General features: G+C 36.1%; 1 protein-coding gene across 1 annotated transcript in view; it reads left to right on the top strand.

Annotated features, from left to right (window-relative positions):
* The window catches only part of SLC17A6 (solute carrier family 17 member 6), a 33,462-nt gene extending 8,851 nt beyond the window's left edge, over positions 1-24,611 (top strand). Inside the window, exons 4-12 of the mRNA XM_005446111.4 lie at positions 12,544-12,658; positions 14,468-14,555; positions 14,655-14,741; positions 15,662-15,804; positions 17,897-18,046; positions 20,211-20,343; positions 21,052-21,162; positions 21,992-22,119; positions 22,486-24,611. Of these exons, the coding sequence (XP_005446168.1) occupies positions 12,544-12,658; positions 14,468-14,555; positions 14,655-14,741; positions 15,662-15,804; positions 17,897-18,046; positions 20,211-20,343; positions 21,052-21,162; positions 21,992-22,119; positions 22,486-22,818 (1,288 nt within the window). The 3' untranslated portion in view covers positions 22,819-24,611. The remainder of the gene's footprint in view (positions 1-12,543; positions 12,659-14,467; positions 14,556-14,654; positions 14,742-15,661; positions 15,805-17,896; positions 18,047-20,210; positions 20,344-21,051; positions 21,163-21,991; positions 22,120-22,485) is intronic.
* Positions 24,612-27,112: the final 2,501 nt, after the last annotated feature.

Here is a 27,112-nt window from a genome sequence, read left to right on the forward strand (position 1 = left end):
CACATGGACATCCAGGTTTGAAACGCCTCTTGGTTGCTTCTCCTATTTGAACACATAGCCTTACACTAAAAAAAGCGCCCTTCTCCCTCAGCCGCAGTATACTGGGAGTAGAATTCATGGTCCCCACAGAGATGTTTACGCAACTATCTTTATCGAGAGAAAATCAGCTGTATTTCAGAACTTTTTAGACTGTAGGGGCAAGAGTAGACAAGCAGATTCCAGATATGAATCCCCCAAAATATAAATGTTTATTGGTTACAATCCTTTCTGATTAGTAACCACAAGTCTTTCTCTTCAAAATGTTAATAAAGAGTGAGATAATTTTTTGGTTTTTTGGTTGGTTTTTTTTGTTTAGATTTTTGGGGGTTCAGAGCTATGTTTTTCACTAAATCACAGTGGATTTGACCTGGTGTAAGCAGAATTTTCAGAAGGAGGGAAGTAAGTTGCTTTTGCATTGTTTAAAAGTATTTTTCCCTGAAAAATGTAAGAAAACATTAAAATTCAAGTGTGATGCCCTAATACCATGTATCCACACTATTTAATCAGCTGAGCTATTACTCATAATGGCGGTTAATGCCATTTTAAACCACATAAATCTCATTTGAATGCTTTTAAACTGCAAGTTTTAATATCAGCATTAGAGAGGCTCCTGCCAGAGAGGTTGTCATTATATGATCATGATACTATGTGAACAGGAAGAGTATGAAATTCTGCCAGTCCTTCAACCCCACCTAGTCTGCATTTCTACTTAGTCCATGAAAAGAACTCTTGCTAGGGCTAATCAGAATTCATCTAACCTTTACAGATTTTAAAAAACAATCATCATTCTTGGTGACTGAAATCTTATTAAAAGAAAGAAAAAGAAATTCAGTTTTTTGGTTCTTCAACTCTATAATTAAAAAAATTGATTTAAATGGAATGAATTTAAACATCAGTGGCCAAGATGTTTCAATGTTCTGAAACAATGCAATATCCTGATATGAATTTCAGAAATGTCATTTAATGATTACATTCTTTTGTAGTATCTGAACAACTAAATTATAAACAGAACAGATTTTGCTGTTCTGATGCATCCAAAATAGACAACTGGAAACTGGTGCAATTTTTCTTGACTTTGAGCTCCTCCAGGAAGGTTTATACTATTTAACTAAGTGAGTGAGTTGGCAAGCACTTCAGACCTCAGGTATATTGTGTCATTCCCAGAATATGCCCCTCTATATCTCTGCCTGTACACTGTATAGGGACCCCAGGTTACTTGGGGTGTTGGCTCCAGTTATCATGTGGTGTGATGAAACCCCTTCTTTTTGTGTTTCGCACAACCAAGTGAGTGCCTGTAACTAAACTAGTGATATTACCACATTGGGAGACTGATGATTAACTGGTTAGTGTTTATGAACCCTTCAAAGACTGAGATACTTTTATGATACTGCTGACTATTCCTTAAACAGGATCTACTGTGATCTTTACACTTCATCAGCCATTTCAGGATATGTACAAATGCTGATGAGCTTGCGGGTATAGAAAGGACCAGACAATCAGATGGTATGTTAATCGCTATTTGCCAAACTGAATTCTGGTCAATATATATGACACTCAAGTGCAAAGTAACATCAGGGAGTGGGGAGCCACCCTCTAAAGCAGTCACACCGAGTGGGATTTTAAGCCATGCTGCACTAGAAAACCATCATGTGCTTCCAGCATGATGCTCTAATAAGAAAGTCAATGCAATCCTGGGATATTTATTTTTCTGTATTTAGTGCAGCGAGTGTATTTAGGTCGATGACACTAAGCTTGGACTGTTGTGGGTAATTTCGGTACATACATGATATGAGTGTCAAAAAATTAGAGACTGATTTAGAGATCATTAATTACTTAAAAGATGACAGTATATAATATCACATAGTGGAAGAAATAGCAAGAACTATGTATTCAGGATATCAATACATAAAAAAAGAGTACTAAGAGGTAATTTGTTTACAAAGTATGCATATAAATCCACTGGAAAAAATTGCCGGGTATAAATGTGTGCTTTAGTTCCTTGGAAAGATATAATAAGAATCAGTAAATTGTAGCCATAGAAATGAAAAAAAGGCATAAATATTAACAATAATGACTAAACACCGGTTGCCCAACCAGAGAAATTATATGCTAGATTCTTCTTTGGGTGTTAAAGTCTTACATTGGAAGTTATATTTTAGCCATTATAAAATGTTTTCAGTACAGGGATGACTAAGGAAAATATAAGGGATAAGCAAGTGAAACATAAGGGTTAATGCCATAGGGAATGTCATGCTAGATGACCTTAAAGCTAAGCACTTGTTTTGTTTTTAATCTAGAAATAGAATAATTTTATTTAAATTAATATTTCCTATTTCACATGCATTCTACTGTGAAGCTACAGCTGTCTGCAAATAAACTACCTGCTGTGCTGTCACACATACATGGAAAGGTGTGAAACTGTACTGGCTTTTACCACCTCATCTCAGGATAATTTAAATGTCATTATATTTTAACTTCTGACACACTCTTTAAAAATTCTTAAAAAATCATGCTGGAAATCTGTAATAAACCCCTTGTCCAATCAAAAGCATTACCAAAATGCTGTGGCATTATTTCCTCATTGATTACCAAAGTGAACAGTTTAAATATTTGCTGTAAATCAGGAAATTAATGGGTCATTGTTAGATTACACAGGACAGGAATGTAATTCCCAAGTTTGCACTTAAATATTTAAAACAGAAACGCAGGTTTTGGTTGTATGTGCCAAGTACTTTTCAAAAATAGATCACAGGCTTCTTTTTGGTAAAACAAACCTGAGTGACCATTTTATCTCATATGCGTGTACTCAAATATTAGAATTTTCTTACACAAAGAAATACAAAGGGCAGAATAGAATGACAATTTTTTAAAAAATAAAGTCAGCATATAATTCTGTGATAATGACCTATATTTCTTATTATCTGTTAAACTGCAAATCCTGGCACCATTCACATTAAGAGTCGTCACTACATAAGTATACTAGATTTCTTTACAATATTATTATCTCTCACCTGTGTTGAACCCTTCATCATTGTCACATTCTAACCTGAATGTAAATGTATAAATCAGCCTTTCACTTCAAATTCATCTTTGTTTTCAAAATGCCATTCATCTTGTTATTAAGGCCTAAATCCTTCTTCCCAGCAAGTAATCCAATAGGATTATCTGCATGAATAAACTGAATGGTGTTTCAGATGACTGTATGTCAGTGCATCTCATCTCAGAGACCCAAAGATTGTCGCTGAAACTGTGTCATTAGTGCATCAGTGAAATCAGAATGGTTTTTTCTAACACAGCCTTAATGACAACAAGCATAAAAAATGTCAGGTAAAGTATTGTTTAGGAATACAAGTACAAAGATTTCCTAGAACTTTACATCTTTATATTTTTCATTTTTAAAAAGAGGAATTATTCACTCTGCTTTAGCAGGTAGACACATTGTGTGTTTTTCTGATTTGCAGAGTGTACAATTCACAGCATGACCAGGGGATTTTTGGGTGGTTAGACAAGAGCCAGCCTCTGAACTTCTGAAGACTTAAGATGACCTTGCACTATAAGAGAGAACCCCCAAAGCTGTACCTGCCAACCCCACCTTTCATGTTCAGTTCAAAATCCTGCAGATTAAACCGGGCTCCAATCCCAGGCACTACTGTTGGGTTCATCTGTTTCCAGCCAAAGAAGCCAATATTGTACAAAAAATCCAGAAGATTTTGCCACCCTACTGCATTGCAGGGTCTTTTAAACACCAGTCACTGCAAGGAGGGGACTGGGGAAATATCTGCGGGTGGCTGGTACCACTGCTCCCTCTGCCATATGGCTCAGGGTCCTTCCATTTTTCTGTCATGAATGATGAAGCTGTTTTCACAATTTAATGATGCAACAAGGGATTTGGATGGGGGTTTTGGTTGATAAAAGGGGGCCTCAGATGTGTGACAAAAATTAATAATGTACCCAAGCCCTTATTATACTAGATTAGATGGCGGGAGGTTGGCTTTTACATATTAATGCTTGATGAAAGGCTTATAATAGGATTTGGTATGAAGGGCACACAGACATACACATACCCCTCCTCCCCTGTACACATATGAATGAAAATAACCTATTTTATCACATTTTAAGAAAGTCAAATAACACTGCTATACTATGGCTTCTGGCCACAGACTGTTATTAAAGAGGATTGGTTTTAAGCAATTCTCTCATGAAGCATGTTCAGCCTAAGACTGGCACTTGGGAATAAGTGTTCCTCTCTAATGTCAAAGGTAGCTTATTCGATCTGTTTCGCTGGGCAGCTGAGTTCATCAACCACTCTAATATTCATGGCATAATCCCAGCTTTGTTAGACCTATGCCATTTTATGCAAATTAAAGGCCAGATTCAGAAAAAAACCACTATATTCTGTCTATCATTTGTGAAGCCATAAACTGTCAGGCTGAGCATTTCACAGGAATATGTCTACAGTAGAGGGGTCAACAGAGTCATCAACAAATTAGCCTATACTAGAGAAAAGTCAGAATGATAATATACGTCATAGAATAGCCAAGCAGTGTCTCCCTATACCTGGTTCATTTTCACTTACTCCATTTCAAATACATAAACAGAAATAGGATTTGTCCCAAGAAGGGTGAGCACCACGATTACAGACTGAAAAGACAACTAGAGTATGAGAAATATTATCAGGAGTCTTTAGGTTACAAAGGAGATGAACAAGTGACATGATAGGTACGTGATCAATAAACATCAGTATAGGTAATACAAATATTCCAAACAAGCGGTTACTTACAGTTTGCAGTCGAGGAGGTAACAATTGATGTACAGGGGAACAGCTGAAAAGAAAACAAAAAATTGTCACATGATATTACCGAGGAAAATTATCCCTTTCAGAAGTCAGTCAGAGCACTGTTTATATTTACATAAATTGGAAGCTAGGAAGTCATCATTAATGGTGTTACATTTCTAGCTTTCAGGCAACCCTCAAGCAATAACATTATCAGCTAAAATATGATTTTCTCTGTTACTGAGAAGTACCTCTATAACTCTCAGATGACAAATGTGGACTTCTGGAACTATTTGGTTATAGAATGGCAGTAATCCTCAAGATACTAAATGCAGAGAACTACATTTACTCTTGACAAGTTATTTCAGGACTGGATATAAAAGTTTCAGAATTTGGCCCCGCTTGCTCAGATATAACCAACAAGAGCGGGATAATGTCTGAAGTTGCGACTTATTTTTGCATTCCATCTTCCTTTGATCCAAATCCTTCAAAATCAGTATCTGTAGAAAATTTGCTACAGTTTACATAAAATTACACCAGATGCTTTCAGACCAATCTGATAAAGAAACTTATTATTTATTGGTATTATATCACCCAGATATGTCAGTACTGTCAAATAACGTCACTCCTGGTTGTCTTCCAGGTCCCAAGCCTTCATGAATCCATACTGCATGTATTATACCTCATAACCAGAATCCCTTTCAGAGGGGAAAAGACTAATCCTCTCTGAAACAAAACCCACATATGCTTCTGACATAGTTCATTCCAGATGCTCTAGCCAACAGATATCCTTAATCACCTCTACCTGCTTTGATACTTCACCCCAATACAATATGTACCCTGGATTTCATGCAACAAAACTGCTGTTTAGGTTGTTGCATAAAACCACTACTGTCACAGTCGCTTTGTTCTGAAGGCATCTGCATTTGCTTTGTGCAGTCCAGATGCAATCAGTTGTAACATGTGGCCTATATGTCAGAAAACACTCCACAAAGCAGTACAGATGTAGCTTTTGAGTCCAACACATAGCAGTTATCCTCCCAACCAGCTCCACAAAACATTTTGAAGTTAAAAACACAGATGATTTCATTGATAAGTGTATTATATATCTCTACATCAACAGAGACAGTTGAATCACAGCCCAAGCCCTGGAACGTGGTATGGTAATTTGAATGAGAAGGTCTTGGTTTGAAACATGATCCAGCAGATTACATACTTAAAGAGCAAGCCATCCCAAAGCTAATGAGCTAGAAGGAATGAGTCAGAATTTTATCTAGACATATATGGATATAATGAGTGTAAAATGAAACCACAGGTTTGAGAGATTCCCCAGCTGAATTCAAACAGGAGAGAGAGGGTTGGTATGGCTATCAAATGTATGAAGAATAAAGAAGATGTGGTGAATTGGGCCTGGCTAGCTTAGTGATCCAAAAGAAAGAAAATAGGATCGCTACTGGGGTAAACTGCAGATTAAACCCGCTAAAAGAAAACAGCATGAGTATAAGATATCTACTGGATGTAGCAAGTAACAAACTGGAAAAGCCTCCAAAATAAGTAGGGCAAATGCTAATTACTTCTGAGATGGAACCTGATCTGCTTATGAAAGGATGATGTAATGCACTTGCTGGTAAAAGCAACAATCAGAATTTAATGACCCAGGAGTCTTTTACATTCTGCATCAATTGCAACGATGCTGTCATCCAACAGTGCCCAAGTTCTTAATAAAATAACACTGAGATATCAAAAATAGGTCTGTGAACCCGCAATGTAAGGTGCAGCCTGAAAACTATTTAGGATTTTGGTTTGACATGTACAAGTCAGTGGCATTGGTGGGGCCTGGAGAATGCAGAAGGTTAAAGGGACTTTCTGTTACTGGTACACAATTGACTTAGTCTCCGCATGGCACTTTACTCTGGTGCTTGATCCAGTCCTTGTGTGATCTGCTTTGCTAAAAGACTTGAATTTTTTGGGATTTATTTATCTTCAAAGCTGGCAGATTGAATCACAACAAATTCAAGTCATCAAAATGTTCATGATCTATATCAAAGGCTTAGAAGACCCTCATCACACTGGATACGGGTAGAGATTCACTTTCTAAGAAGGGAAGTGTTAACTGGCAGCTAAACCCCTGAAATTTCTATATATTCAGTCACTGCAAAACTCAAAGAAAGAAGTTAAAAAGGATGATCACAGATTGTCATTACTAGCAACATTTGCAGAAGGAAGGATTCTGAAAAACTGCTGCATCCCTGCAGGAATTCCAGCTAGCTCCTGCCCTGTCTCTCCCTAGATATTATGTTTAGCTCAAAAAATTAAGCATTTAATCCAGCCTTCAGCCTTGCAGCTCCTCTCAGACAAGAAATTCTTTGGGTTGTACAAAAATATAACAAAATCAGTTCTGTGTTGTGTTGTTGGCCTTTTGCAGGAGGTGGTGTGTCAAAGATGAATGATAGTAGGTAGAGTCAGAATAAAAGATCATAAATTTTAGCAGCCTTGAGCTGACAGAATAGTCTAAAACATCACTTTGCACAATACACGTTTAGCTGCTCAGAGCTGCTGCTGCTCTGGGACTCTCCCAAACAAGCACTGTTTAAGAAAGAACACCAAAGGATAGTCAAGACTCAGTTTATTTTTTATATATGTTTGATAAAATAAGTCTTTGTTCAGATTCTGTAAGGAGAAGGAATAGAAATAGCCAGCTCACCAACCTGAATCCAAATAAATTTCATATTTTTTAATGACAGATTTTTCATCTCATCTTTAAACTAGGTTGGGAAAACTTTGCAAGGAAAATTCATGTTTTCATTCCTTTTTAGTTTCTGCCCTTACCTAACAGAGGACTCTCACCCTAGACTAGGAAAAAAGTTTGATCTTGTTTACAAATGAAGTATTTTCTCAATACAGATACTTTACCCAATAAAAATAATGTCATCCATAATATGATCAGTATTCCTGTAAACCTGTCTAGTGCCAAGGTGTGTGTCCCGGAAAGGAGCATGGGCTACATTTTCCATAGGTTTCTGTTTACAGTCAGAATAAAACACCTTAATTTGGACCACATATTCAGAGAATAGAGACATAGATAATTGTGAAATTTGTTGGTTATATTTAAAAATGGCGCAACTAGAAATATACGGAATTCTGACAGCTGAGGAATTGACTCCTCCCCATACACATATGAAAGGGTTTCAGCTTTATGGAGTCATTGTAGCAATTTTCACTCCCAGTCATTGGGGTGAAAGGATGCTTCCAGGCAGGACCCCTTGCTTTCAGATAGTACACGTGTAACCCAATATGTCACCCATCTGGCAGCCAGTACTTGGCGTGCATCTGTGCTCCCACTGTTCTCAGCTCACTTTTTGAGCTGGCACTTCTTCCTGTCGAGAAACAATAATGCACTTCCATGCAGAATGCTCATGTAATAAGAATTGTATGGAAAAGGTAGATGAGGATAGTGGGGCTGCACAGATGCACAGATTAGAAATCCAGAGATGAAAATAAATACATTTCTTTCTCTTTAGTTTTTCCCCAAGGAGAAAAATGAGCCAACTGGCTTGAAACCCAAAAAGATTAATTCCCCCCTGCAACCTCATTCCATTCTAAGCATTTTTCCTGAGATGTTAGAGTCATTTCCTTCCTCTGCTCCCATCCTAAACGTCTCTTAGTCAAATATGATTTTGCTATTATTACTACTTGTATTACAGGAGGACTAAGTCACAGCTCATGACCTTCATATAATGCCAATGTCAGTAAAACACTGAGGATCAATGTTAGATTCTGTCTTTTGGGACTGAGTCTACCAAGTCTAGAAATAGAAATAGATAAGCAAAGCATAAATCTTTGTTTCAGGGCTTCTTCTGGTCACTTACGACGACTAGGATTTACCTTTTTTTTCCTCTCCTTGACATACTACTTCGGTATTTATTAATTTGTCATCTTCTGTATATGGTTATTTTCTTCTATATATAACTACACAGTTGGAGATTTCGGGTCAGAAAGGAACTTTCCCCCAAGTCTAGGGGCTCCTGAAGGCACGTCAGGGCATTTTAATTCACTCCTGATGTCAGAGCCAAGAATGATGGCATTGTCATTGGCCTCTCCTGCTCTGTCTCTGTGGCATACTGTAGTTTTCCCAGTTTACTTTCAATCTACTAAAGCTCTTCATTTGTGCCATGGCATTAAAATATGTTTTGTGGAGCTTGAAGTGTGCCCAGGATGAAATGGATGGAAATTCAGCAGCACAGCTACATGGATTTCCTAGGCTGAGCTCAACCCAAGGGACACCACGCAGCAAGGCTTGGCTCACTCTGTAAGACATGTGAACTCTAGTGGTGGTTGTGCTCGAGGTATAAAGTCTTCTCCACAAATCCATGCCACTGCAGAAAGCATGACTGAAAAAATGCACGGCAAGGCATGGCAGTGTTAAGACTGTGTATCCTATAAGGGCCATACCTATCTGCGTAATTGATCTCAGAATATCAAGAGGACAAAGAGTTATATGCATAAAAGATGCAGTGGGGTGTGGGGTAGGAATGAACGCTCCTGAAACAGGCTGGAAGTCTTATTTTAAACAGGGAACCATGTCTGTCTGGGAATGAATATAATCCATCTTCAGTTGCAATAAATAGAACTATGGAATCCCATATACTGTCAATTTGCCATGGAAACATAAGGATCTTAAAGAACAACATGTTTTCTAACCCATTGTTGGAATTAACTTTGTAGCAAAATTGAGCAAATGAGAATTGTTTGAGAAGTAGAAGTGAAACATAACATCATAAAAATAGCTTAATAAACGTGAGAAAAATCTAAGCAAAAAAAAAAAGAATGATGCAATTTTGGGGTTTGTTGTATGGGTCGGTAAAATGCCTTAGAATTGCCTTAGAAACAGTCAGAATGTTTCATTTCCCAATTAAATATATTCAAATGTGAGCAGAATTCAAATATACTTATATTTATTTTAGCTCAAAATCATTCTTATTTGTTCTAAATCACAATAAATATAGTTAGCTGAGATATTTAAAACAGTAAAACAGTACTTTTGTAAAAAAACCAGATCTATATCACAATACTCTGTTAAGAAGAAGAATTTAGTATTTATGGGGTGAAATAAATACAACAAGACAAAAGAGCACAAAGAAGAAATACTGATTATATTTATGGATGTGCATAGGGACATGCAAAGCAAATGTAGGAAGATGTATTTGCTCTTGATTAAGAGTTATAGAGGAAACCGACTCACTAAAATAGCCACGCACTAAATTCATGGTGCCGCTTTTAATATGCATTCAAGAAAAAGGATTAAAAAAAAGCTATTTCTTACAAGATTCATAATTTGATTTATTTTACCCTTAAATCAATAGATTTTTTTTGGGAAAAATTGATCTATTTTTGAGAAGGCTGTTCCTATAAAGCATAGTTTTGAGAGAGAATTGACTTACAAGTGACATTGTGGTATTATTTCATCATCTGCTCCTCGATGTAACTAAATATTCACTGGTACTTGTGTGTCTAAATACAGGCAAGGTTTTCATTTGGAAGATGCATGTCTCTGATCATTCCTTCAATTACATATTCCTTTCTCTTCTCAAAGGAACAGACTCAAGGAAACAGCTTCTCTTCAGTGAACGTGGGAACAAAGGCAATTCTGGGAAACACAGCTTTCAGTCATAGCAAACAGAAGCTGATTTCAAATACAGAACTGAAAAACTAGAGTAAATTTTGTTGAAGAAACTGTTACGTACCATAATAATTTTTTAAATCTCATCCTTGTGAAGAGATGGCATTTTTTAATATTCTATCCTAGCATGATTTTAAGAGGAATAGTGATTTACAAAGAGTTTCAATGATTCACACTAGCTAAGAATCTGGTCCAGCAAGTCTATGCTCAATCTCAAATTTAAAACTGTATTGTTGCATTAAGCATTTAGCTAAATAGCTATGCAGAAAAGAAGCAGGAAAGGATACAAACCAGTCCTTTCTTCCTGCTTAAAAGCAAATACAGATTTTCTTGATGAACCTTTAGAACAGTTACAGTCCGTTGCTCTTCAAAAATTGTTAATAGGAACATCTAACTTTTAAAAAGAATTTGTAAAAATCACAAGCAAAGTTCCTATGAGTCCCAAACTCCTCTCATTAATATTAAAGAAAAAAAGCAAATGAAAACCAAGACACTATTATGGTTTACATGAACATATGGGGGGATTAAACTGTAAGGAAATGAACTGCACGTACTTTTGGAGTAGGAATTTACACATTAAAGAAATCAAGAGTAAAGACAGAATTCAGGCCAAAATAGTTCACACAGTGGAACACAAACATGTGCATCATCAGTTCCAGTAAATGTATTGAACATGCTGCCAGACAAAGCCAGAAATGTGCTGCACAGCCAGTTAGATGTTGTTTAACACGAGATGGGGATCATAGGGAACACAATGAGGAGACCAGATTTAGAGCTATTTAACAAAGCTTCCTTACTGTGCTAAGAAGCATTTTTTCTGCTGTCCTTTGTCAAATAGAAGTGCAGCATATTCAGTTTGCTATTTAAAGATTCGTATCAGGCTGTAATTTTAAATAGAGAATGTGAAACATAGATGTCTTTGAGGAGAATTTTCATCCTGAAACTTATTGCTGCTTCCTGCTTTTGTAGTCCAAGGTCTGTTTCTCACTAACTTATGGCCCTGTACCAATTTCTGAAGAACACATGCTAAGGTTAAAGGTTTCTGTCAAATCAGTTCCACATCAGATACTGTGATGTCATATGTTAAGCCATCTCCAGGATTTGTCTTAGCATTACATAGTTTTGTATAAAGAAAGTGGCCATTCATTGCTACTGGTTTCATCCCTTTGCATAGTCCCACTGGAAGGAAAATGAGGGGGGAAAAGGGTTATTTTTACAATAAAAGAATGAATGCACATAAAAAAATCATATAACAATGCTGGAGAAAAAGCTTCCTCTGACAAGGGCCAGATATTAACTGAATCAAATTAAAATTCAGTCAAAGCAGTGGAATTTTGAAAATGAATCATCCCTTCACACTTTTGTTCTTTTTTTATTGAGAGATTGTAATGCGCTTTATTTGAAGCAATTCCTAGGATGCTGTTGGAATCAAAATCAGCAATATTCAATGAGTAGCCTCTGAGAAAACAGCAGAAAGAATGTTCTGTTTTCTGTGGATATGTGGTTCCAGACTGATTAACTTTTGTGTCTAAGGAAATCTCAGCTCTGTTTGAAATTCTTTCTGCTGCTTAGGCATTTATAAAAGTGGATTCTTTTCCAGTTTAGAAGTAGTGGATGCATGGTGCTACTTTTGTACAATTAAAGCAGTTACGAGAGTCTCTCTTTTACTTGGCCACCTGTTTTAGCAAACCATTTGGAGACCTAATTTCTAGTTTCTCCAGAGGGTGGTGAATTCAATCAGATTTGGTTGAAATAGATGTGAAAATTAAAGAAAAGAGTGGGCAGAATAAGATCTATACTTGTGACTGTGTAAGCTGTATTTCCGTAGGAAATTATGCTACAAAGATGTATACATCCATGTTTGGTCTGGGTCTTACCAGACGGGCTATTACATGAGATGGAACTAATACAGTTTAGTAGTTTGTATATTCCCTACATAAAGGACATATGTGTAAATATATATAAAGTGATATGTGAGCATATGTGGAATAAGTCAATTGGAACAACGCTGAAACTACTTCCTCTCCTCTTTTTTTCCCCACCTTTGCAGAGTATTTGGTGCTGCTATACTGCTGACGTCCTCCCTCAACATGTTAATACCGTCTGCAGCCAGGGTGCACTATGGGTGCGTCATCTTTGTTAGGATCTTGCAGGGCCTTGTAGAGGTATGGAAAAATTATAGCATAACCTGTAAATGTGATATGATTGTTAGCCTTTAACTAGCAATTGTAACTTTTTGGGGCAAATAAGAATTGCTTTCAGTTTATTACTGATTTTCAGCATAATAGATTTCAACGTATGAATTACAGCTATTTAATTTTCCTTCATCTATAAAATTAAACAGCAAAATTTTCTCTTGCTAAAGAAGCCAGTGAGATATGTATTTAACACTGAAACTTCACTGAAATGATGTACTGCATAGGGTTTATACTGGTGCTGTTCTCAACAGTTATTTGCTGTCCAGCCTCACAGGTAATAAAGAATTAAGCTTTTATCGTAGGCCTTGACCATGTTGTTGTTGGAATGAATGGGAGATTTACCGTAACTTAACAGAGAAAAAAAGTGAGCCTTCCTTCTAAATTTATTTGTTTGTTTGTTTCTTTAGTGAAAGACAGACTTTTAGGCCTGTGATCGCTGGTTCTTTGTTTCTCAGGCCAGTTGCATGAGCTGATTTTAACTCGGGCACTTTATTGTATAAAAGGAGTCCAAAAGGGTGCAGAATGGGCCTGAAAGTTAGGTAACGGTCAATTAAGTTCTTGAAGTATATCTGTATAAATCTGGATCCATTCCTGAATAGTGATCTGCATGTACAGAGGTGTGCTTGACTGCAAAGAGGAGAGGAACAGAAGCAAGTGGGTAATTACAAAATAAAATAGCTATTTGAGACCCCCTCATTTCTGTGATGCTGTTCAAAGGAATTGTGAATGCAAAACATCCTTAACAGGACCACTTGAAGAAGTTTTACAATAAATCATGGCAATCTTAAGATTAAGTCTTTAAATCTTTTTTTTTTTTTTTTTAATTGACAAAAGTACTGAAACAAACATGAAATTGGTTATAGGACATTCTTTCAAACCAAATTAATTTATTTTACCACCTTTTGCATATTGAGACTGATAAGCTCAACATTTATGGTAACTTCAATATTTGCAAAAAGTTATTAAGTTTTTCTACTTTTTGCATAGGAAGCAAAACATCAGATTAAGAGAAAAGTGACTCTACATAACTGCATACATCATGATTCCTAAAGAAGAATTTTGTGGAAAATTTCTCTACATTTCCTATTACATTTTCTAGAATTGCAACAGTTCAGGATGTGATTTTGTTGTTGTTTTTCTATTATTAAGTTAAAGGCTAGTTTTGAAAAGAGATCTAAAAAGTAACTGGTTTAAAATCAAACCAACTAACATAATTCAATTATGTGCTTTAAGTGCTCAAGAAGGTTCATTAAAGACAAAGACAGTGAAAACCTTCTCTCTTAACATTATGTTTTTAAGTTCTTATTGATCTTATTTTCTAGTTCTAAAGCAGTGGAACAGTAATCTGTATTTCGTAAATGATACTTTAAATGTTAGATCAAAAAAAGCTATAAGGCCACCAAAACAGGGCTGAAGAAATCAGCCCAGCATTAGAAAGACTCCAGAGGGTCTCTGTTTTCATCCTGCCCTTGACTCTGGTACTTGTGCATTAAGTTTCTTTCTTTTTAATTATTTGCAATTCTTTCCTGGAAGGAGGAGGGGACCAGAAGGAAATAAGTATGTTTTATATCAGTTTCATAAGGCCACTTGAATGATTTGGAGTCCCATTTCAGCTTTAGTAGAAACTAAAGTTTTTCTATGGCTGTTCTCAAACTGTGCTATAGAAAACGCAAAACATTCTCAACTTCTTGTTTGTAGCAATTAAAATATCATGCAAAGACAATGAACTGAGTAATTGATCATCATTAGCTAACTTGTGGCACACCCATTCCCCAGGGGGTCACCTACCCTGCCTGCCACGGTATTTGGAGCAAGTGGGCCCCCCCATTAGAAAGAAGTAGGTTAGCAACCACTTCCTTTTGTGGTGAGTAACTTTCTATTTTTGTCTTTCTTTCATTTGTCCCGTAAAAGTATTTTGAGACTGATTTTTGCTCCCTTTTCATCTACATGTCTTGTTTTGTAGGTTCCTATGCAGGAGCTGTGATTGCAATGCCTTTAGCTGGAATTCTAGTGCAATATACTGGGTGGTCTTCTGTGTTCTATGTGTATGGTATGCAGTTTTGCTCATCTCACTCCAATATTGTATGACCTTACTCTACCTTTTCTAAAAATGTAAAAGCTACTCTTAAGAGGCCAAAAAAAAAGGGAAGTGGGTCCATAAAGCTAAAAATACAGCCAAGAAAAGGACCAAAAAAAGAACAAAATTTAAAGGAAAGAGCAGGAAAGCAACATTATTAAATAAGAAGAGTACCTAGTTTTTGGTGAAACCTTTGTCATTTCTAGTACAAACAGTGCAAACTGCTATACAGATCTCTATAATCTCTGATCATGTAATGTTACTTTTTCATTTATACAGCTGTAAGTTTAGAGTACCTGCCCTGATTGAGGTGTCCTGTTTTTCATCTGAAGACCTATATAACTTTATTCACACTAGTTGTTCTACCTTAACTTACACTGATGGAAAAGAATGTCCCAAAGGAGTTCATTCTGCAGTGTAAAATTGATGTGACTTGGGGAGAAGCCTTACAGAAATTTAATAAACTACTCAGGAAGTGCATTGCTATGTTGAAAACAAGGCCACAGTCTTGTATTTTGTAGGTAAAAAAATATTAGTGCAGTAATCAAACAACAGTGGCTTAATGCAGAATAGAAATTCATTTACAGGTTGGTGAAATGAAATGGAAGCTGTTTCATTGCATTGTGTTGTACAAATTGATGTTAAAATACCAGTGAATATTCACTTCCAGTGAAATAATTCTGAAATAAAAACCAGAGGACTTCACTGTGCTCCAGTGAATGTATTTTGCACCAGTATTCTTTACAGGATCTGATTCTTTGTTAGAACGACTCAATGCAGAAAAAGTAACAACAATTGCCATTTATATTAGTTATAATTATTCACAGATTTTTTTTCCTTGTTTGCTGCTTTACTGTGTATTTCTTTTTAAAGTCCTTCTTTCCATTCCAAAGGGAGCTTTGGTATAGTCTGGTACATGTTTTGGCTTTTGGTTTCATATGAGAGTCCTGCAAAGCATCCTACAATCACAGATGAAGAAAGGAGATACATAGAAGAAAGCATTGGAGAGAGTGCCAACCTCCTAGGTGCAATGGAAGTAAGAATATTACTCATACACTGATTTCCTATGAGATAGTCATTAAAAAAACCCAAACAAACAGAGACAAACAAACAAAAAAATTAAGCACCCTTCCTCTTTAGGACAGAAAAGCATTTTTCTGAATTTTTTTTGGGGTAGGGAGATCTGAAATCTGCTGATGAACTTCTGGGTGGATATTGCTTCTGCACAAAAAAAATATAGGTTCCAGTTCTTCTAGAAGATCACTCATGGAAATTATACCTTTTTTTCTACTCCAAAGTATCAAAAAGAGCTACAGCTGTGTTTGAAATTGCAACTTTATTGAGACTTTTATAGTATCTTGAGTTTAAGCAGTTAATTTCCTTCCTATATAATCCTTTCTGGAAGGTTTTCCTCTTCCTAAAGTAAACTGGAGGAAGAGCACTATTCAGTGTCTCTTGAAGTCCTCAGAACATCAGAAAAAGCAAATCCTGACTATTCTATTTGCGAGAAAGACTACAAGTTACAATACAGCATACTAGGAGATCCATAAAAATATTCCCCATTATCGTGCTAATTTTGCTGGAAACATGCAATCAAACTTCTTATGATCTGACTTATTTCTGTGCTGGTCTAGTTCTCAAGAATTCCTAAAAAAACAGCTGTTACCTCAGAGAATTATCCAGCCACTAAACAATCCTATCGTGTAAAATAATAATTTTCTTATTTCTCTAACTATTGAAAAGCTTCAAAGAAACTGTCACCATGCTTACTGACTCAAGAAAATATATATAAAAAAATTTTAAGCCTCAGTTCATCTGCTGAAATTTTTACACCATCTATTCCCAGCAGACCCTCACTACCACTCTTCGTTATGTTTTCTAATTGGTGAGAACATTGGTTCTTGACTGAACTCAGGGGAAAAAAAATTCTCTTAGTAAAAAAACTTGGATCCAGATTAAATTGGGAACTGGAAATATTACGGAGTCTTTTCTTTGATAGCTGACATTTTTAGGTGTTCTTGAGGGAGTGTCTGGGTTGATATTTCAATAGCGTTCAGCAGTATTCATGGGTTCTTATACCTGTAAGTGCCTTGGAAAATCTGACATGAAGTGAGATACTTCAGAGGATGTCCATACATTTATAACTTGGGCTGGATAATTTCTATCTTGTTGTTGCTTTTTAATTAAACATTTTTTGGAAGTGATTAGTTTGTATCAATAGTTCAGTTGTTTCCAGAGTATTTAGGCTGAAATTCTTCCCATTGTATCAAGTAAGCTTTTCTGGCTGGCTTCTCATTAAGTGACAATGGATCCTTAGCTTTCACGTAAGTGTAATTTAATCCGTATGCAAGGTATTGCAAATATCCATCTATGGGCTGTTTTGCTTTGAAGAAAAGCCAGCATTCAAATTGACAGTAGATTAAATTCAGCCTGAAACCTTGCTGAAGCAATTTTCCAACACTCATCTGGGGCTGGATCCTGTATTTGGATCAACACAGATGGGCAGAACCCTGGGCTCATGGAGAGGTGCTGGGACTCAGCAGGATTGTAGTTCTTCCCATCTGTCTTTTTCTTTTTTTTTTTTTTTCACCCCATTATGTGATTTATTTTAAAAATACAATAACACAAACAAAAAATATATTGACCAAGCAGTTTCAGCTAAGGCTTGATAAAAAAACCATTCAGAATTCTGGGATTAAGATTTAAATGCTAAAATACATGCTTAAAATAAATCTGGATGAATTTGTGTACCTACAGTGTAAAATATGACTGTTGCCTTAGATACAGCAACATTGTCTTTTGAAGATATATTATTATTTTGGACTTAGACAATCATGTTCACGTGATTGAGATAATGGCAGTTGTGCATGAGTGTTGTGACATAGCTGAGTATCACTGAGTTTCTGACTTCTGCATTTTGTAGTTATTTTTAATTGCTTATGTTTTGAAATTAAATCTTGGTCATCCAAATTTGGTTGCATGTACTTTATTGTCATTGGAATTCAGATACATAAAGCTGTGATTGATGAGTCTTTTGGAGTACAGGTGAAAAGAACAGATAGGGGAAGGGAAGAAAGACAGTTGATAATGATTGAAATGGTGACTGGATTCCCCTTTCTATGTTTCAGAAATACAAAACTCCATGGAGAAAATTTTTTACATCTATGCCAGTCTATGCAATAATTGTTGCAAACTTCTGTAGAAGCTGGACTTTTTACTTGCTACTTATTAGTCAGCCTGCTTACTTTGAGGAAGTGTTTGGATTTGAAATAAGCAAGGTATGTAAAAATAATGTAAAGCTTTTAACTTAGCAAAGTAAATATCAGAGCTACATTTGTGATATTTATTAGGAAGAAAAAAGAAAAGTGTTCTGCATCTTTATCATGGGTTTTCTAGTCTTAAATCTTATCCTTCCCCATTCCTGTTCCCTTGACCAGCACATATAAGTGAAGTAACAACAATGACAAAGGATTGAAGAGGGGAAGTTGAAGGCAGGATGAGATTTAGTGATGATCTGCTTGGGGCCGTATGGCAAAAAGACCTTCAGCTAAGTGCTTGAAACCAGATCATGCCTGATATTAGTAAGGTATCGAGAGACCCATTACGCTTCTGTCCCTTACACCCCAGGGGATGCAGGATCCCACTGAAGCTGTAAAGAAAGCATTGACGAGTGGCTCCATTTTTCCAAGCGCATTTTACAAAGCAGGACCACCTAGTTTTAGGAAGGATAGTACAATTTATCACCTTTCTATGGTCCACTTTAATGTGGTGAGAACTGATCCTCCTTTTTCACTTAGGAAGCAAAAGAGATGGTGGCAAAATATGACACATAAGGATGATCTGAGGTTCCACATAATTCATATGAATTTTGAATAAGACCTGTAATGTAAATATGGATACATGCAAACAAGCCTTCAGAGCTTACAGTAAGCTTTCTTGTAACACAGATTTCCTTCTTGTGAAAGTGATGGGGGCTTGTGCTTTTGAGAGACCTGTATTGTTTTGATATTGTTCTGTGAGGTATTGTCACCCTAAATTGTGGTGTAAGTGACAATTAGATGCATAGCTTCCAAAGGTTCACCGTATTATGGAATATTGTCAAAATTATGTAACGCTATCCTGCATTTAAAGATGGGTTTCCTTCTGTAGCTGGAGTTATATCAAGAAGCTTCACTGTGCTTGAAACATCATCTGTTACACATGGAATAAAATGGTCACATCCTATAGAATTAATCTGATCATTTTGTTCTAGGAGGTTTTTCTTAGAGTGTATTCAAAGAAATGTGGAACTTTGTAAAGAATGACAGCAAAGTCAGTTTTCACCTGCTGTGGATATGGATGCTCATAAATGAATAGCTGTCATTTAGCCAAGAACACCTCAAAGCAGTAACTGCAACACCATAGTTACCTCATAGTTAATACCTGGCTGATTGGGAGAAACACCTATTAGCATGAAGCTAGCTGTCACAACCTAGTTGCCACATATAAACTGCAGTGAAATACAAAACTGTACAACTTTAATTGAAAAGTAGAGAAAACTTGTTTGTTCTCATGGAGTCTGTCTGCTCTGCATGCTGGTGTAACTCAAGTCAGACTCCGGGCCAGCTGATATGCTCTCCAGACAAGAATTACGCAAACCCCCCTGTGCTTAAGCACTTGTTTAGACATACTCAATAATCAGAATTCCCTGTTAGAAGAAAAGCTATGCGTACTAAACCCAACTATCTGCAAGGCAGTTATGTTGACAGAAGATAGCAAGTGGCAGTTTGTGCCATGCTCACAGGTACCCTGTCCTGCTTTGAAGGAACGGTCTTCAAATATGCTATTATATCTTGGAACAGTCACCACATAATTACTGTGTCTTACTTTGCTAGTATGTATAGCATTTTTAATGTTGTCAATGGATATTTAGTGAGTTATCTTTCACTACGTACAGAGTTTCTCAGACATATCTTTTGCCCACGTGAAATTTGAAGCTTGAGGGGTGGTCAGAAGTCAAAGGCAAATGGTGATTGTGCATGTGAGGAATCTGTCTGGACATGTTAGATTTGCAGGGCAATGCTATGCCAAACACATCACCCCCAGAAATGTAGTAATTCAGTTCAACACATTTGATCATAAATTTTCTGAAAAGAAAGGGCAGAGGGACTATAAGCCAGGGGAAAAAAGCCATTAGCTTAAACATAAACTGAAAACGATTGCATACAAAAAGTGTCACGGCATCAGAGGTTCTTAAAAACTCTTCCTGTCCTTCATAAATTTCCATGACAACTTGAGATCACACCAGTTTTGTTCACTTAATAAACAAAGGTAAGATTTTCAGTTTTAGCACATAGCCTGACATTGAAGAGAAACAATTAATTAATTGCTGAATGCTTCAGAAAATGAAGAATCAATATTTTCTTATGGTTTATACTCTACTAATGCTAGTGATTATTTTAGGTGGGTATCTTATCTGCTGTGCCGCATTTAGTGATGACAATTATTGTTCCTATTGGGGGACAAATTGCAGACTTTTTAAGAAGTAGGCAGATTCTTTCAACCACTACTGTGAGAAAGATAATGAACTGTGGAGGTAAGTCTTCCTATTTTATTAAAAAGCTTCTCGTACAGATTCAATGTCCATATAGGATGCTGTATACAGTAACCAAACTGCATGGGTTTATGTATTTATGAAGCAATGCTTCGTGCATTTTTTGTGCATTACAGATGTAGTTCCTAAATAAAAGTAAACACAGTTGTTCATATTCCCAGGTTCAATATAGATGTTTGGTATTTGAAAAAGCATTTAGACTGTTAAAGAAACAGATGAGCTTTTTGGGGGTAATTTGCCTAACCTTAGCTACTTACTGAAACTTAGCTCCTCAGCTAAACACCCTCTGCAGTAAAAATGCCCAGACTACCTGAGATTACATAGCTGACTGGAGAGGTTAAAGTTACGTGAGCTGAATCCTAGCTGTGATAAGGGCTGCAAAATTCATAAGCTGATTAAGTGTATATTCCCATTAGGGTTGGCTGGAATGACCTAACAAAATCAGAAGTATTTCTTTTCATCTTAAGACTGACAGGAAGTAACAATAAATTAGCATACAAAGAACAAAATAAGGATTATTTGAGATAGCAAGGGCATGTGATTTTTAGGGATGAAAGAAATACCTGATTATATTCCACTCTGAGGTAATGTTTGCCTCTGTCTTCCTATGAAATATTATCATATCCTAAGGCCTGTGATATGTGAGAGGGAATTAAACCTGATGCTTGGTTTTCCTTATGATTTCCCCAGGTTTTGGTATGGAAGCAACTCTTCTTCTCGTGGTGGGATATTCTCACAGTAAAGGAGTGGCTATTTCATTCTTAGTGCTTGCTGTAGGCTTTAGTGGATTTGCCATATCCGGTAAGATTATATTACTGTTATTAGTAACTTATTTTAACCTATGAGATAGAACATCTCATTTGGTTTTTATTCACCAATAGTAAGTTAAACAAAACTCAGAATTCCAAATGACATTATTTATGATCATTACTAAGGCATGTACAATTAGTAACACATTTTAGTTTCTGTTTTCACTTACTCAAGTGCTTATTTTGGGGACAATGAGTTCTGTCACTTCAGAGAAGTGTTTTTTCCTAAGATTATTTAAATAGTTACTGCCTAAATTTCAACAGAATCAAGCTGCTGGAAATGCAAGAAAACAAACAAATATTTATAAAAATAATTAACAAATCTTGTCTAGATAATGTCTTTTTGCTCCCTTCATTTTACCACTCAAGAACAGAAGGGAAATCCCTTCTGCTGGTCTGTGTGACAAAAAGAAAAATGTGGGCAACAGGAAAGGGAAGTGGTACAAGCTGGAAGAAGAAATGACATGTTATTTACAGCATGGAATGGTCATGAATGACACTGTGAAATATGAACTTTATCCCTGCTTCAGTATCTTCTGGGTTCTCTGCTCTGCACAGTCACTACTGGTATTATTTTTTTTTTAAACTGCAATTTTGGGAAGAAAATACATTAGTTATGCTTTTACAATATATTTTTGCAAGAAAAAGAAAAGCCAGTCTCCCTAGGATTATTTAACCACTACAAGCCTTTTAGGGAAAATGAAGTGCAATTAACCAATCCAAATACGTCATAGTAAAATTGTCAAGTGATAGCATTACTTTTCAGAACTGAAGTAATGCTGTGCTTTTCACGTGAATGTTTGCTGACCTTTGTATTGCAGGATTCAATGTCAACCATTTAGACATTGCCCCAAGGTATGCCAGTATCTTAATGGGGATTTCTAATGGAGTCGGGACCTTGTCTGGAATGGTTTGCCCTATAATTGTTGGAGCAATGACAAAGAACAAGGTAAATGGCAGTACAGTTTTCAAAACTTCCAGTTTAATACGGGAATCCAGGTTTCAAATAAAAGATTTTTCCATAATACAACTTGCCAGGGCATCTGTATTAAGAGTCTGGGACCTCCAGGGGATAGCATCCAGGAATGTGGAAATTTGAAGCATGCTTCACTATATGCTTACCAGGTCAAGGTTTTTTAGGTTAAAGAAAAGAGATTTTTTGAAAGAAAGATGCATATAAATGATAGGAAACTGGACACTTAGATGTTTTAGCTGTGCTGACTATCACAGCCTCAATCCCTAATTTAAATCTTTCAGCTCAGAAGAATTAGATAAGTCTATGCACTAGTCTGATTTAGCAAATTTCTTCTTACAGACACGTGAAGAGTGGCAGTATGTCTTCCTCATTGCCGCTTTAGTTCATTATGGAGGTGTTATCTTCTATGGCATATTTGCTTCAGGAGAGAAACAACCCTGGGCAGACCCTGAACAGACAAGTGAAGAGAAATGTGGCTTTATTCATGAAGATGAACTTGCTGAAGAGACAGGGGACATTACGCAGAATTATGTAAATTATGGTACCACCAAGTCTTATGGTGCTACAACCCAGGTCAACGGTGGCTGGCCTAATGGTTGGGAGAAAAAAGAGGAATTTGTACAAGAGGAAGTACAAGACTCATACAACTACAAGGAAGGAGATTATTCATAACAAACCTAAATATTGGTTATATTTTGTAGTGTTTGTGATTAAATTCATTGTGATTGTTTGCACACAGAAATAAAATGTGGTATAAACATGTAAACACATATCAAACAGGAAGGTCTTACTGTAAAAAAAAAATACATCAAAGTGCAATCTGTATGAGTTGTGACATGTCATCACTTTCATTAGGTTATATTTGTTCTATAAACATTAGAGTTTTAAGGGTTTACTGGTCAAAACTATAGAGGCAATTAGATACTTGCAGTATACAAGAGCTAAAACTCATAACTAAGGATTAAAGCACAACTAAGCAACCAAGTTGGCACATCTAATGCTCTTTTCAGAAAGCCAAAATTACTTGATCATTAAAAATGCACTTATATATTTGTTACACTGTATTGAAAGAGATTGTGTTAAATACACACGTTTACTCAGTGCAATGTAGGAATTGTGTGTTTAGTCTAAGACAAGAGCTTTCTTAACAAAGAAAGGCTGAGTCCTAGGCGTTTACAGAGGATTGATCCAGTTCCTTTAATGGTAATTGTGTCAAGCCTAAAGAAAAAATAGGACATACTGTATGTTTATTGTGAATACATGCTGCAGGCTACTCTGTGATAAATAAAGGAGTTATTTAGAAGTTTTATACTGAATGTTTGGGCACAAATTCTTATTTCTGTTCTTTACAGAATCTTAAGAAATTATGGATGTTGTCATGTTCTTCCCTGTATTTATCAACTAATACAAAACCAATATGTAATGTTAAGTCTGACTATACATGCAGACTGTCAAATCCCTTTATTAAAAAACAAGCTTTACTATTCTATTCTTTGCAGTATATGCCAACTTTGTACTGGTGACTTTAGAGAGAAGAAACCCGATATAACCTAGAAAAAGATATAGTCTTTTACAAAATTCCAAAGAGAAATTTACTATGAGCAAGTAGCCCTATGAAAAAGGATGTATTTGTTTTGCAGAATATTTTGAAGCCAATAGAAGAAACAGAGAATAATTTAATCCTTATTCTTCCCTTAATAGCTTTCATATTTTTACACACCGTGCCACAGTTGTATACATAGATATAAGTTTATTGAAGATACTGTAATTATAGAAAATGTTGCTATTTTAGAAATCCCTGAAATAAAAAATGTATTTGTCTTTCAATTAAACCTAATAATAATGGACACTGAATATGAGTAACATATAAACTCACAATAAACCAAAGTGGTAAATAACTAGTGTTGGGTTGAAACAAGCCAACAAGCATCACGCTTGTCTTTTTAGCATAACTCAACAGTGACTGCAACATTAGTGTACCAAGCAATAAGTGCAATGCATTATGAAGTGCATAATCTTCTAGACTATATATTAACCTTCATTTAGCTTGTTGTATATATTTGGGGTTGTTGGGATTAAACCAAACTGAACCAACTGAAGTTAGCAACACCAGACCACTTCTTAATACTCTAAAATGACAACAATGATCCATTTCTTAATTCAATCTAATGATTATTATTGTATGTAATAATCCATTCTGGATTCTTGGTCTGTTCATTGTATTGTGCTAGTGATTGGAAACCCTGCTACCGCAATATACAACTTGAGGATTGTTTCTTCTCCTTTTTTTTTAATGCAAATCATACCTTGACCTTAAGAAAAAAGTATTTTGCTTTGTGCCTCAAAGTGATGTAAAATGTGACCATAGCTTTTGCTGTGTTTAATGAAAAAGATGTGGACTGTGTCACTTTTGTTGCTGCAAAAAGTGTTAATAAAATGCTCTATTTATCCTTTTATATAAAAAAGGACCATTGTAGTTTCTTGTCATTTTTTTAGATGCACTTTAATATAGATGACTAATATTATAGTAACAGCAGAACAAATTCTGCTACTGATGTGGAGATAATATGTTATGTCCCAGCTGGGAGCTATGCTGAATACCCGATGTCCTTCATTGTCTACTCTCTCCTCTCGCCATGCACAGGTGTGTGGTGGGAAAGGGGCCTAACTCCAAATTGTTGTTCCTCCTCTCATAAGGATGGCTGGAGTAGGTGTGGAAGAGAAAGGAGCAGAGGGATCAGTGTGGCAGCCAATGCAGTGAAACTGAGAAACACAGACTAGTCTGTGTTAGCTAAAGAGCTGGCATGGATCAGCATTCTCCAAAGAAAATGAAAAGCATCACAGACTGCTGTTCTCAGAATTTCTTTCCTTCCTTGCTCCTGCAACAAGACTCCTTAACTGAAACATAATGTTACTTTCCCTCCATCTTTAGGTAGACCATATGGGAATCAGTAAATTCAAGAAAATCTGTTTTAAAACTAAGTTTTTTTCTAACAAAAGTTTTGTTCTTCAGTAATTTTCTTGCACCAAGCAGAAGAATGTAGAAACATCAAACTGAACAAAAGGTTGCAAAACACTAGACAGAACAGTAATGGGCCTCGTGTTTCTCACCGATAGGCTAGTTGTCATGAGATGCTGAGTCAGGTAACACACAAAGTCACTGCTAATTGTTTTGATGGACTGGTGTGATGTTGCCATGGAAAATTCCTGAAAGATTTAAAAGTGGGATAAATAGGGGTTGTAAAAGTACTCTTGTGTTTATTGCGGCAAGTGGACAGCTCAGAAAATGAAAACTAATTAACAAAATAAAAATCAATTCTTTGCTTGCAGTTGGAGTTGTTTCAATAATTTCCTTTCATTAAATAGAGGTAAATTTTTTTTTTTCTTATTAGCTTGACACCTTTTAATTACTTACAACAAAAGAGAGACTTTAATGCAGGTATTAGATGCCACACTGTTCAGCCATGCACAATTCAGTGGGAACTCAACAATTGCCTTTAAATGCTACACCACTCTCAGATCCTCCACATACTCTTTCTAGCACTCTCCTGCTTTGACTCCTTTACTTCCTCATTAAATTGCAGTGCAGAGGAATACATTCTTCCAGGAAGGAAGAGAAGCATGACAGTCTTTAAGATTTTTACTTCTTCACAGACTCCTATTCACAGAAAAATACAGGAACCAATCATCAGGAACAGTACTGAGAAAGAAGAAGGGGGAATGGAGAAAACAATTGGGGTCTTGCAAAGGATGATTAAGCGAAGACAAGCAACAAGAGCTGGATCTGTGTTAGGGAAAAGGAGCGCTGAGGGAATGTGACCCTTCATCTAAACTCCTATACCTCTTTTCAGTAAATACATTTATGTGTCTCCCTTGTTACTTCATTTTTATAAATTAGCATTGCTAAAATATACCTCTTCACACTCTTTTGAAATGTGCCTTTCCTGGCCAGCGATTTCTCTTCTGTGCTCCGATTGAAAGACTAGCTCCAAAGACGTGCCACACTTGTGCGGCACAGTGTTCTTCTTTTGGAACTCTTAGCAGCTGAAACCATCCCCATTTATCAGACTGATAAAATCTGATAAAAAATTGATAAATCAGTTTACAGTCACTTGATCATTTTGTCCTGCCACCTGTTTCTGTTCTCTTCCCCTATCTGGTACTCTCTGCTCACTTAATATGTTGAAAAAAAAAGTGGAAAAAAAAGAAAAGAAAGGAATTATTTCTCACGTTTTTATTTATCAGTTGGTTATTTTTTCAGTGAAGAACAATAAGTAAAAAGAAGGGAAAGAATCCAGGCTCCATTAAAATAGAAAACCTTTGAGTTTAGACAGGATAGAATATCACCTCAAATGTTCACCTTTATGTCCTCAAATGATTTCATATAGATAGTATCACTTAACCAGTGACAATTTTTTAAATATTTGAATCTGCAATGGTCAGATCCCTGCTGTTAGCACATGCTCTTTGTTGCAGAGATAAAGCTATCATAAAGCGCTCTTTGCTTTCAGAAGTGATCATGAAATTCAATGGACCAAATTTCATAGAAACACTTTTCTATGGGGGAAAAGAAAGCCTCAAGGTAAAGGCTGAATAACAGTGACAAAAGAACATCTGCAAATATGAATGAAGTCCTCTTTCAGCATGAAGCTAGGAATAGGAATGAATGTGGAAGCCAGAATAAATGTCACAGTTCAAAGCTGTAATGTTAGAAAGATAACATCACAGTCTTAGTTGCTGCCTCTGAAAGATGAAACGTTTTGTTCTTTTCAGGATAAGCTGTGAAGGAGTTTGAAGGCTAGTCTAAGTCTAGATTAACTACTTAACACCATTTGATTTTGAATTTTTCTGTGTTTTTTGCTTGAATAATTTTCATCACACTGTGAGATTTAAGGCTAAATAATCAAAGGACCTAGAACTAGTTAGATATTTTAATTAAATAGCTATGTATGTCATCTCTGATCCA

This window comes from Falco cherrug, chromosome 10 (assembly GCF_023634085.1).
Source record: "Falco cherrug isolate bFalChe1 chromosome 10, bFalChe1.pri, whole genome shotgun sequence".
Classification (NCBI taxonomy): Eukaryota; Metazoa; Chordata; class Aves; order Falconiformes; family Falconidae; genus Falco; species Falco cherrug.